This window comes from Nyctereutes procyonoides, unplaced genomic scaffold (genome assembly GCF_905146905.1).
Source record: "Nyctereutes procyonoides isolate TBG_1078 unplaced genomic scaffold, NYPRO_anot_genome, whole genome shotgun sequence".
NCBI lineage: Eukaryota > Metazoa > Chordata > Mammalia > Carnivora > Canidae > Nyctereutes > Nyctereutes procyonoides.
In genome coordinates, this window is record NW_026575159.1 from 32,719,663 (window position 1) to 32,730,937 (window position 11,275).

Consider the following 11,275-nt stretch of genomic DNA (forward strand, 5'->3'; position numbering starts at 1 on the left):
TCTAAATAATAAACGTTCCACAAAACAAGGAGGGGGTGGGGAAATAAGCAAAAACTAAAAGCAAACTGAAGAACTCCACCCAAAACACAGAAATAACAACAAAAACAAAAATCCCAAATAAATATTCCCAGCACCGAAGGCTTGGGATCTCTGAACAATAGATGAAAGGGAAGGGTTTTTTTTAAACAATTTTTTTAAACTTATTTATTCATGAGAGACACAGAGAGAGAGAGGCACAGGCAGAGGGAGAGGCAGGCTCCATGCAGGGAGCCCGACATGGGACTCGATCCAGGGTCTCCAGGGTCACGCCCTGGGCTGAAGGCGGCGCTAAATCACTGAGCCACCCGGGCTGCCCAAAAGGGAAGTTTTTAATCAAGAAACATCATTGTGATGACCAAAAGAAGGGAGGGATTGAAGGAGAGGGAGAGAAATCACAAGGATCCGAATTCAGCAAGGCATGGGAATTCTTGGAACTAGATGAAAATCACACGATAGCCTCAAAATTCTGGCAAGAAACAGTTTTCAATGTAGGCAAACTTTTTTGCCTAGCTACACTAACGAGCAAATGTGAGAGTAGACTAAGGATGGGACGCCTGGGTGGCTCAGTAGTTGAGTGTGTCTGCCTTTGGCTCAGGGCATGGTCCTGGGGTCCCGGGATCAAGTCTCACATCAGGCTTCCTGTATGGAGCATGCTTCTCCCTCTGCCTGTGTCTCTGCGTCTTTCTCTGTGTCTCTCATGAATAAATAAAACCTTAAAAAAAAAGTGAGAGAGAGAATAGACTAAGAACAAATAGGTAGGCTCCATAACTTCCCATGCACCCTCTCTCAGGAAACCTGGAGGATGTTCCTCCTCAAATAGAAGGTGAGTGAAGGAAGAGGAAAGGGAGGAATTCAGTGAAAGGAAAGAGGTGCTCCAGATGGCTGGTGAAGGAGCAGCTTGTGCTGACACCTGGGCCACAGGCCCAAGAATAAGCAGCCTGGGGTAGGGAGATGGAATGGGGGCTGTGGGAAAAGATGAAACTGGGTAAATAATTATGCAACGAATCTCAAGTATTAAGAGGTTCACATTACTGCAAGAGAATCTAAGAATGAATTAATGACACGTGTAGAAAACTAAGCAAGCAAAAAGAAAAGCAATTATTAACTCCAGGCAAAACAAAAAGTTGTGCAAGAAAGCAAATATAACCCTAGGACACCTTGTTCTCTGCTGAGACCTGCAGTAATGACACTGCAATAATATAGACTACACTGGGATGATGCTGGGTCAGGAAACTGAGGCCAGTGACCCCTCCTCCTTTTCCAAGGACACTAGCAGAGGACACCTTATGTAGAACAGCCAATTAAAAGCAGTAAAAGCATGTGTGGTTTGTGGAAGATGGATTTTACGTGCCTGAATAAATAGAAGTTAAATTTGGGAGGGATCGGAGTTCGAGATTGCATTATTTATTGTTGGCTTAAGAAAACCCATTCCACTTTTTAAATAATATGTATATGACTTTGAAAAGATAAAATGAAAATCTTAACATAAGCATGATTAAATGAAGCAATGATAGTATTGATACTTTTGAGTTCAGTTTAATCACGGGTACAATCTGTTATTGACACTCATATTGCTTAAGACGATGACATCAGGATTTCCAACTAGATGTGTATGTTATTGTGGATTTATTTAAGTTGAAAGATGTGAGAATATGAGTAACGTTGTAGAATATTGGGATGTTTAAGACACCTTGAGATTCACTATGTTTGTACATTTGATACACCTTGGTAACTTTTATTTTGGTTTTTGGTTAGGATAATGTAGTAGGTGGAAAAATGATACCCTCTTTCCAAGGTGTCCATGCCCTAACCCCCAGAACCTGTGAATGTCAACTCTATATGGCAAAAGGGATTCTGCAGATATGATTAAGGACCTTGCAATGGGGAGATTATTCTGGATTATTCAGGTGGACCCAACCTAATTACATGAAGCTTTCCTGGCTGCAGAAAACCAGACAGATGGTTCATGAGAAAGACTCAACCGGCTGTTGCTGGCTTTGAAGATGGAGGATGGGTACATGAGCCAAGGAATGGTGGAGCCTGTAGAGACCAAGAATGACCTTCCGTTTACAGAAGGCAAGAAAATGGGGACCTTGGCCCTATCACTGCAAGGAAATGAATTCCTGGCCAGTGCCCACGATGTGCCTGACACCTGCAGGCCAACAGCCTGAGGGAGCAGGAAATGGAAACCTAGGAATTAGTTCTAGGCTCACCTAGAGCCTCCAGAAAGGAATGCGGCCTTGCTAACACCTTGAGTTTAGTCTGATGAGACCTGTACCAGACTTTTGACCTGCAGAACTACAATAAATCTGTGTTTTAAGCCACTAAGTTTGTGGTAAATTCTTACAGAAACAGAGAAGTAACACAGTGGTGAGCTTTCCTGGTTTGACAATAGAAATACTTAAAAGAGACCTGAATGCACTAAGTTTATACATGCAATTTAAAATGCTTAAGAATGTTTAACTCAATTTGAAGATGGAGGGGAGGTGGTCCAGTAGAAAGGAGGCCAGAGCAATGAGGGGTGGGAGGGAGTTGAGTGGCAGAGATGGAGTCAGGGGCTTGTATCCTCAGGACTCGGGAGGCAGCTGCCACAGGAGTGAGGACCGTAACATGGCGAGTAGTGAATTTGCGAGGAGGCACAGTGAGAGCAGGGAGGATGCCTGAGCCCAACCCCTCCAGGCTGGGGAATGCGGGAGAAAACAGCCCTTTGGTGGGGGGCTATCGGGCCAGAACAGTGTGCAGAGGGCATGGCAGGTCCCTGTCTCAGAGCAGCAGAAAGTCAGAAGAGCCCCCCCCCCCCAGGGGGGGGTCTGCACCAGGCAGGGGTTGGAGGGCTGTGAACTCCTCGACGTGTTTCTGCCATCTGCTTCTCCTGCCACATCACGGCCCTGCCAGGCTCGGCCTTGTGCCTGACGCCTGCAGGTGTGGTACCACTGGTTCAATGTGGGGGTTCCTGGGATGGGGCTGTGGTTCCAGCAGGGTGTGGGCATTTCACCAGGCAGACGTCCATCCAGGACTGACCCTCCACCCCCGGCGCTGGGGCTCCCTGGCAGGCCAGCCTCCCCCTGCCGAAGGCTCGGTCCCTGACCAGATACCTTGGGCTGGGGGCAGAACTCTTGGCCAGGCAACGGAGGGTATGGGAAGGGATTATGAGTTGTGGAGATGGGCTAGGTGGGGAAATCCTGATCCTAAGGACTTGTGGGGCCTACCTACCCACCCCCGACCCCCAACCCAGGCTCCTTCACCCCCTGCTGGGCCCCCTGTGGCCCCAAGGCCACCACCTCCCACCCCACTCCAACGCCTCCTTGAAAGCTGTGGAAGGCAGAGGTTCCTCACTAGCAGACGTTGGTCATCAGCATGTCCGCAGAGGACAGCCCCTGGCCCTCTGAGCCCTAGGCCCAGGCGGGGCTTCCCCACGTGGGCTGCCATGGCTGCTCCCTGGGGCTGGGGTGCGAGGTCATGGCTGAGCTCCAAGGTACTTGAGGAAGGTGCTTTCCAGGAAGGCAGCCAGCTTGGTCCGGTCATCCTGCAGGGTGGGAGGGAGGCATGGGGCGACAGAGGGGCAGACTCTGCTGTGTCCCCTCCCAGCCTGGCTGGGCTGGCCCGCACACCTCATGAACGAAGCCATAGTGTACCAGCTCGGTGGCGAGGTCCTGGGCACTGTCCGCTGTGGCGGGGGCAGGGGCAGGATGGACGTGTGAGGCCACTGCCTGTGCCCACGCCTGCCCCCCTACACACCCTGTCCCTGCCTGGGTCCCTGGCTGGCCTACTTGGGAGCAGGTCGTAAGTGAGCTGCCGGTGCAGCCGGTCCTCCAGCACCAGAAGCAGAGTGAGCTGGGGAGGCAGGAGGGTGTGTGGTTGGCTCCTGGAGTCTACTCAGCACCCCCAGCTGCCTCCCCATCCCCCCCTCCCGCCCCCGGTCCTGCTTGTCTGTGGGCCCCAGCCCTTTCCTTGCTCACATGCCAGCGGGCTTTGTCCTCACTCCTCTCCAGGTTGCACTGCATCTGGACCACCTGGGGATAGGCATGAACCAAGGTCACCCACAAAGGCTTGACCTCAGCAGCTGAGCAGCAAGAGCAGATGCCATGTCAAGGGGACCCAGAAAGAACAGGAAGGACTAGAAATGGGGGTGAAACTCTAAGGAGGGCCTAGGAAGTACACCTCACTACCAGCGGCTTGGCAAGTTAAGGAAAACTTCTAGGAGAGTAAACACCGAATCTGGGTGCTGAAGGAGCAACAGAGCTTTAGCAGGTGGGGAGAACAGCTGACCAAGGAGCCAGCTGTGAGAAGCAGTAGAAGACAGGGTTTGGAAGGAGTAGGAAGGAGCAGAGGCACGTGACACCAGGAGGGCCGGGCCTCCGAACACCTGGGGGTCAGCCTGAGGACCCCCACCGTCTCTGTGCGCAGCTCCGGCCGTTAGGATGTGAATCCTGTGCTGTGGAGGGAAGCCAGGAGGAAGCAGGCTAGGCTGGAGGCTGGTTCTGCATCCAGGTAGTAAACAGGGGTGGCCTAGATCAGATCAGGGTGGAGACCACGGAGACACACCCAAGGCCAAAGCCAGAGCCTCTGGGACCCAGTAGGTATGGACGTGGAAAGGGGGAGAGAGGCTGAGGCTGACCAGGGCAGGCCCCTGGCCAGAAGGGAGCCTTGCAAGAAGAGAGGCTGGGGGAAACACATCTGGGAGGCCTTGGAGGAGACACCAGGACACAAATGTCAGGGAATCAGCAAGCCAAGGGCGGGGGACCAGAGAGGCCTGGGGGCAGATGAGATTCCAACAAGGAGGCTGCTTGGGGCACAGCAGGGTCGGGGCAGGGTTGGGGGTCAGGCAGCAAGGGATGGGAGAGGGAGGGGTCTGCAGGGGGCAAAGAGCCTCCGAACAGGGGGGTGTCCTAATGAGTCCTATCATCTCCTACCCCCCACATCAGGGTCAGTCAGGACCTGGTCTCTGGAGGAGAGCTGGGTTGGGGGGCACTCAAACCCCCCGAAAACGGACCCCTCCAGGCTGCGGACAGGCCTGAGGACTGGCACAGTGCAGCAGGAGCAGGAGCTCACCTTTCTGGTCTCCGAGTCAAAAGGTTCTGGCGTCGGGGTCTTGGCCTTCTGGGCCTCCTCAGGGGGCGGGGCCAGCACACGGGGCAGCCCCAGGGGCCGAGCAGCAGCAAAGTTCATCAGTGGGTAGATCCCGTTCCTGGGGATACACTGGGGTGGCTGGGGGCTCAGGCCTGGCAGCCACCAGTTCCCCAAACTCACGGCAGCTCTCACCTGACATCCTCCAGGAATTTGTCAAGCTCCAAGCAGGAGACCTCCGAGTACCTGGCACAGGTGTGAGAAGCACATGAGGGTGGCCCGCCTGCGGGCCCTGCCAGCGCGGGGCAGGACTGGGTCGGGGAGGGCCTCTGGGCAGCCGGCACTCACCGCCACTGCAGTGGGGGCCGGGGCGGCTGGGGGATCTCTGCCAGGACTGCATGCAGGTCCACCGCCTTGGTTTTTTCCTCCACCACATTCTCAGGCATGAGGTCTGCAGGCCACAGGAGCACTCAGGGTGGCGGACCCTGAGACAGGTCCTGCAGGGGGCCCTTTCACAGCCCTACCCCAGGCCTTTGGCCCGCCCCCTGCCCCCCTGCCCCTCACATTGGTGCTGGATGAAGCAGTGAGCTGCCAGGAGCTTCAGAGAGTGCACTTCGAAGAGCACTCGATGGAAGAGGAGGTTGTGGGCAGAGGGCCGATGGGCGGGGTCCCGGGCCAGGCACGAGAGGATGAACTCCTGGGGGCGTGGAGAGGAAAGGCCCAAGTGGGTGGAATCTATGCTCCAGCTCCACAGTGTGAGGAGGAGGCCCCTGAAGTCCCCAAATCCCCAGGGTCCAGTCCTCATGGGAGTCTTCCAGGAATGGGTGTAGGGAGCCACATACTGTGAGCAGCCAGGCCAGGACCTGGTTCTACCAGTAGGACAGTCAGGCCCGAGGCCCAGAACTTTCCATGCTCTACTTCCCATAACCCTCAGAAAAACCACAGAGAGTAGGTGTCATCTGCAGTTCACAGATGAGGTCGGCTCTGCCCAGTGGGGGACACCAGCCCCTGCCTTGCAGCCCCGATTGCACCTCAGCTCAGGCCCAACTCCGGGGATGACCCTGATGGGGCCCCGCCCTGCCCTGCATATGCATCTGCATCCTCTGCTGCCTTGCCAGCTTTGTGCCTCACGGGTCCCATCCCAGCCCCATCCTGGCCCCATCACTTCTGACCCTGATCTCTGGAGGCCATGTGGTCAAGCCAGATAGTATAGAGAGACTATGGACACGGCTTCCACTCCACACTCCCTTTTCTGGCCCCCAACATAAGTCACGTGGCTTCTAGCTGGTTTCCTGGAGGGTTCAAAGCAGGGATGTGGGCTCGAGCCTTTGGAGCCTCTTTCCTGTCTCCAGAACCGGCAGAACAATATGCTCACAGAGGGAGTATCTGTCTGGTCTTTCCCTCCTTAGAAGGACCCTTAGGGCCTTCAGGCCTGAAACTCAACACACACCATGAGGAAAGGCCCTCCTCGCAGGTAGGCCTTTGTGCAGTGGGACTGGTGTCCCCCTCAGCGGCATGGACGGCTGCACCTCCAGGCCTGACCCAAACACCACAATGGCCCCACATGGAACCCTTGAGAACCAGTTGGGAGGGGCGAGGCAAGCTGCTTACCCGCATGTTGGGGTCACTTAGTGAGTGCCTGGCACGAGTGATGGCCTCTTCCGTGACCCGGGTGTCCCCATTGGCTTGGATCTCCAGCACAGCCATCTGGGAGGCAGGGCCAGGTCAGGCACGGAGAAGAGACAGCACGGTGAGATGCAGGGTGAGCTATCTGGGAGGCCATGAGGCCCTGGGGCTAGTACCTCCAGCGCACACATCCCAAAGGAGAAGATGTCCACAGCAGTGCCATCGGCAACCTCTGCAGGGGGAAGGGCAAGTCACAGTGGATAGGGGAGATGTGGTGACACCAGGAGCTCCTGGACCCAGGACTCACCGCCGTACTCTGGAGGGAAGAAGTGCAGGTTCCGTAGTTCCTCACGCTCCGCACGTATAGGGCTTCGGAGGTCGTCTGGGAGTGCTGTGGAAAGCACAGAGAATGAGCAGACTGCACCTCTCCATGCCCCCCCAACCCCCTGAGACCCCACGCACCGTTGGAGAAGATGCGGTGCCACACTGCACCGGCCACCACAGGGAGAAAGAGTAGGCGTCAATGTGATGGGGCACTGGATGTCCTCTGCCCAGGGGTTCCCGCAGCCCCCCTCCCCCGCCAGCCCCCCCCCCAACCCCGCCAGCACCGGAGCCAATCTTGATGAGGCCGTTGTGCTGTATGAAGATAGTATCGCTGGTCAGGTTCCCGTGGATGATGGGGGGGCTGCAGGCATGTAGAAAGCTGCAGGGGGAAAGGAGAGCAGGTGCAATCAGGGCGGGGGCACCGAGGGCATGGGGGGTGGCAGAGACCAGGCCAGGCCCTCACCTGAGTGCAGACAGGATCTGCGTGCACCAGCGCTTCCAGGCCTGGTGGCGGATGGACTTCATCGGACGGGTGCGGAGAGGCCGCTGGGCCTGTGGTGCTCACCCTGCACCCCCACCTCCCACCCGACTGGCCCCAGCCCGTTCCCGTTCCCCGAGCTGCCCTCACTCACATCCCTGATGCAGTCCCACCCCACTCCCCGTACCCGAGCATTCATGGCCTTGTGGTTTTTCTTGGTCTTTTTGAGGAATTGCTTGAGGCTGCCTGACGACACGTACTCCGTGATGAAGATGACCTGCGGGGCGGGTGGGCTCCACCAACTGCAGGTGGGTCCCTCCCACCCCCACCCCCCCAGCTGGGCCCTGCCCCACCCTCCGCGTGCCTGTGCTGGGACGTGCCAGTGGCTCACCCGCGCCCGGGCCTCTGAGGCATCCAGCCAGTACTTGTGCAGCTTGACAATGTTGGGGTGGTCGACCAGCACCAGCTGCTCAAACATGGTCTGGATCTTCTCCTGGGAAGGGGTGTGGGGTCACGGGGGAGAGGGGAGGGGGGCACGGCCGCTTGGGGGGTGGGCAGGCCTCACCTCATGGGCTGCGAAGGCCTTCCTGTCCGCGAAGTGCAACTCGTTCCACACCACCTCCACCCCCTCCTCTGTGTCCATGGCCAGGAAGGTGCTCTGGACCCCGGGCATGTTCCCCTGGTTCACCTGGGGGGGGGAGGGGATGGATGCGAGTGTGATGGGTGTCCGGCGGCAGAGTGGGGGCTTGTCTCTGCCCACTCTTTGGAGGGGAGAGCGAGCTGGGTGCTGGCCCTGGCCCCCCGGGAAGCTGGGGCAGCAGTGGTCTCCGGGGGCTGGGCTTGGGGACGCGAAGCAGATTCCGGGGGACTCAGGAGGGTCTTCACCGGGCCAGCGGCCGGTCTGGTGCAGAGGCATAAGGAGGTGGACCTTAGGGAACTGGGGTTCCCCCAGAGAGCGTGGGAACAGGCCAAAGGGGTCCAAGGGCCGCTAACCAGGGGGCAGGTTCCTTGCCCGGCGCCCCCCGCCCGGCGTGGCCTCCCGCGCCCCTCGGCGAGGTGGGCCGTGACCCCGCGCCCCGCCCCGCCCCGCCCCGGCCCGGCCCACCTGCTCCCGCCGCTTCTGCCAGCGGCCGCACGGGCTCTCCTCCAGGATGTCGCTCTCGTCCTCGCTCTCATCCTCCCGCTCCCGCTCCCGGCTCCGCCTGGGCGCTGGCTCCGGGGCCGCCATGGCTCGTCCGGCCCAGGCCGCCGCCCTCGGAGGGAGCCGCCGCCGCCGCCGCTCCCCGCCCGCCCTGGCCCTGCGCCCAGACGCCCCGACGCCCAGCGGGAGCTGAGCCGCCGGCCGCCGCCTCGGGCCCCCACCCAGCTCCCGGAATCCGGAGGCGCGGGCGCCCGGCCCGCGGGGGTGGAGCCCGCCCGCCCCTCGGAAGCCGCCGCCTCGGGCCGGAGCCCTAATGGAGCTTCCCCGCGGTGGGCCGAGCCCGCGCCGCGCCCAGCCCGGGCCCCGCCCGCCGGGAAGGCCCCGCCCGCCGGGAAGGCCCCGCCCACACGAGAGGCCCCACCCACCGAGCAGGTCCCGGCCAGCCCCCCGCTGGCCCCGCCCACCGGGCAGGCCCCGCCCACCCGAGGGCTCGCCCCGCCAGACCCCGCTCCCAGCCCGCCGCCCTGGCCGCCCTGGCCGCCTGTCCCGCCTCGGCCTGCCCCTGCGCTCCCGCTGGGGACCTGCTCCTGCGGAAAGCCTGAGCCCCCAGGCCGCGGGGAGAGGACTCCAGGGTCCCGACCTCGGGGCCCTGGGCGCCAGCCTGCAGCCGGGCACGTGGGGTCCTCCCTGGCCGCCCGGCCACCTGCGTGGGGCCGGGTCAGGGCTCCGGGACACGCCCGGGCCGGCTCTAGGAGCCGCAGGTTCTCCGTGCGCCCCTTCCGCACCGCGCTCCTGCTCCACACACCCCGAGACCCAGCCCCCCGCGGCGGCTCCGAGTCCAGGCTTCGGGCTGCAGCGGGCCCAGGGTGGAGCGCCCCCGAGGGTCCGGGCGTGGCCTGGGGTGGGCATCTGGGAGGCCCCGCTCCTGGCGCCACCGCCGACCCCCAGGAACACGTGGGCCGGGCAGGGGAGGGATGGTCAGCAGGCTGACCAGCCGCTTTTTTTTTTTTTTTTTTTTTTTTTTTTTTAATTTTTTTTTTTTTTTATTTATTTATGATAGTCACACACAGAGAGAGAGAGAGAGAGGCAGAGACACAGGCAGAGGGAGAAGCAGGCTCCATGCACCGGGAGCCCGACGTGGGACTCGATCCGGGGTCTCCAGGATCGCGCCCTGGGCCAAAGACAGGCGCCAAACCGCTGCGCCACCCAGGGATCCCATGACCAGCCGCTTTTAATTCAGGATCACAAACATCCTACTATCTGTAGTTCTGTTCTTCCTATTCGCTTGCAGGTATTCACCATTCCACAATCCGAAATGGCAAATTCCTCCCTTCTCTTCCCCTCCCGTGGATAGCTCCCCACACTCCCCCAGAGGAGGAGGCTAAAGTAGAGGGCCCTCCTGACGCACAGTGCCTTTCTCTCCAGGAGGCTCCTCAGGGGCCCTGTGGCCATGTCAACAGGACACATGCTCTACAATTCTCTAAATCTCCCTTTACCCCACAGCCCCCACTGCCTGCCCATGGTCTCCCTGTCGCACACCAGCTCAGTTCTCACCCATCCTTCATTCTCTCTTTCTAGGGAGAGAACTGGTACACACATGTACCTTCTCTCAAACTCCAACCCCAGCCCTGAACTCCCACTGCATCTCTGTTCCAACGTCCTCAGCCCCACTGCTATATCCGAGTCCATAGGGACACCTCTATTTTCCCCAGATGACACCACATATGGCGTGTGACCCCTTCTTCTACCATCCCCACTGCTATCATCCTTATGTGACCAGCGTTGCTCACAAGGACCACTGCAGCACCCCGCTCCCTGTGTCCTCGCTTCCACCTAGCACCAGTAGGTACTTGGAAAATGTCCCTCACCTGCTCAGAACACCCTCATAGTAAAGAGGGAGACCATCCAGGATGCCTTGTCCCATAGACACCCGCTTTAATTAATGCCTGAGGTTCAAAGATTTTTCTTTTTTATTTATTTATTTTTCTTTTTTCTTTTCAAAGATTTTACTTATTTATTCATAAGAGATACACACAGACTCAGAGACACAGGGAGAGGGGAAAAGCAGGTCCCACGCAGGGAGCAACATGCAGGACTCGATCCCAGGACCCCGGGATCATGCCCTGAGCTGAAGGCAGACACTCAACTGCTAGGCCACCCAGGCACCCCCTATCTAAAGTCTCTTTGCCTAGATGGCTCAGCGATTGAGCGTCTGCCTTCAGACCAAGGCGTGAACCTGGAGTCCCAGGATCGAGTCCCACATGGGGCTCCCTGCATAGAGCCTGCTTCTTCCTATGCCTGCATCTCTGCCTCTCTCTCTGTGTCTCTCATTAATAAATGAATAAAATCTTTAAAAAATTAAAAAAAAACACCTGAATGCTCAAAAATCTGAAAAGGGAAGACCTTTCTTAACATAACATTTCTCTGTAAATTACAAAGGATCTAGTTCCAAAACATGCTAGTTACTCAATCTACCAGGAGACACATTCAGCTAGGCTTCACTCAGCACACCAGTGGGAAGCATGGCCACCAAAGGGACCACAGAGCCACAGAACACTGAACGATACAAAATGCAGTAATCCACATTCAGGAGACATTGC

The 11,275-nt window shown here is 58.2% G+C and overlaps 1 protein-coding gene across 3 annotated transcripts; it reads right to left on the reverse strand.

Moving 5' to 3' along the window:
* Window positions 1-1,559: 1,559 nt before the first annotated feature.
* On the reverse strand, window positions 1,560-8,976 carry NRBP2 (nuclear receptor binding protein 2). 3 transcript variants are annotated; one of them, XR_008662988.1, is made up of 19 exons: window positions 8,640-8,976; window positions 8,100-8,222; window positions 7,899-8,027; window positions 7,722-7,811; window positions 7,520-7,560; window positions 7,341-7,435; window positions 7,195-7,218; window positions 7,040-7,123; window positions 6,909-6,964; window positions 6,718-6,813; window positions 5,671-5,803; window positions 5,455-5,557; window positions 5,302-5,352; window positions 5,092-5,227; window positions 3,999-4,052; window positions 3,810-3,873; window positions 3,651-3,706; window positions 3,376-3,565; window positions 1,560-2,079 (listed from the first exon to the last, which is right to left on the reverse strand). XR_008662988.1 is itself a non-coding variant. In XM_055314317.1 (18 exons), the coding sequence occupies exons 1-18, from the start codon at window positions 8,760-8,762 to the stop codon at window positions 3,497-3,499; spliced, it is 1,527 nt and encodes a 508-aa protein (XP_055170292.1). In that variant the 5' UTR covers window positions 8,763-8,976; the 3' UTR covers window positions 1,560-3,496. The 3 variants fall into 3 exon arrangements, 2 of the variants coding, with proteins under 2 accessions (XP_055170292.1, XP_055170293.1); XM_055314317.1 differs by having other exon boundaries at window positions 1,560-3,565; XM_055314318.1 differs by having other exon boundaries at window positions 1,560-3,565; window positions 7,926-8,027; window positions 8,640-8,973.
* Window positions 8,977-11,275: the final 2,299 nt, after the last annotated feature.

Coding starts and splice junctions, on each gene's coding strand:
- NRBP2 (XM_055314317.1), bottom strand. CDS start 8,762: ATGGCGGCCCCGGAGCCAGCGCCCAGGCGGAGCCGGGAGCGGGAGCGG. Junction 7,812..7,898: donor ACTGGCACGTCCCAGCACAG/GCACGCGGAGGG, acceptor CCCGCCCCGCAG/GTCATCTTCATCACGGAGTA. Junction 4,053..5,091: donor TTGACTCGGAGACCAGAAAG/GTGAGCTCCTGC, acceptor GCCTATCCCCAG/GTGGTCCAGATGCAGTGCAA.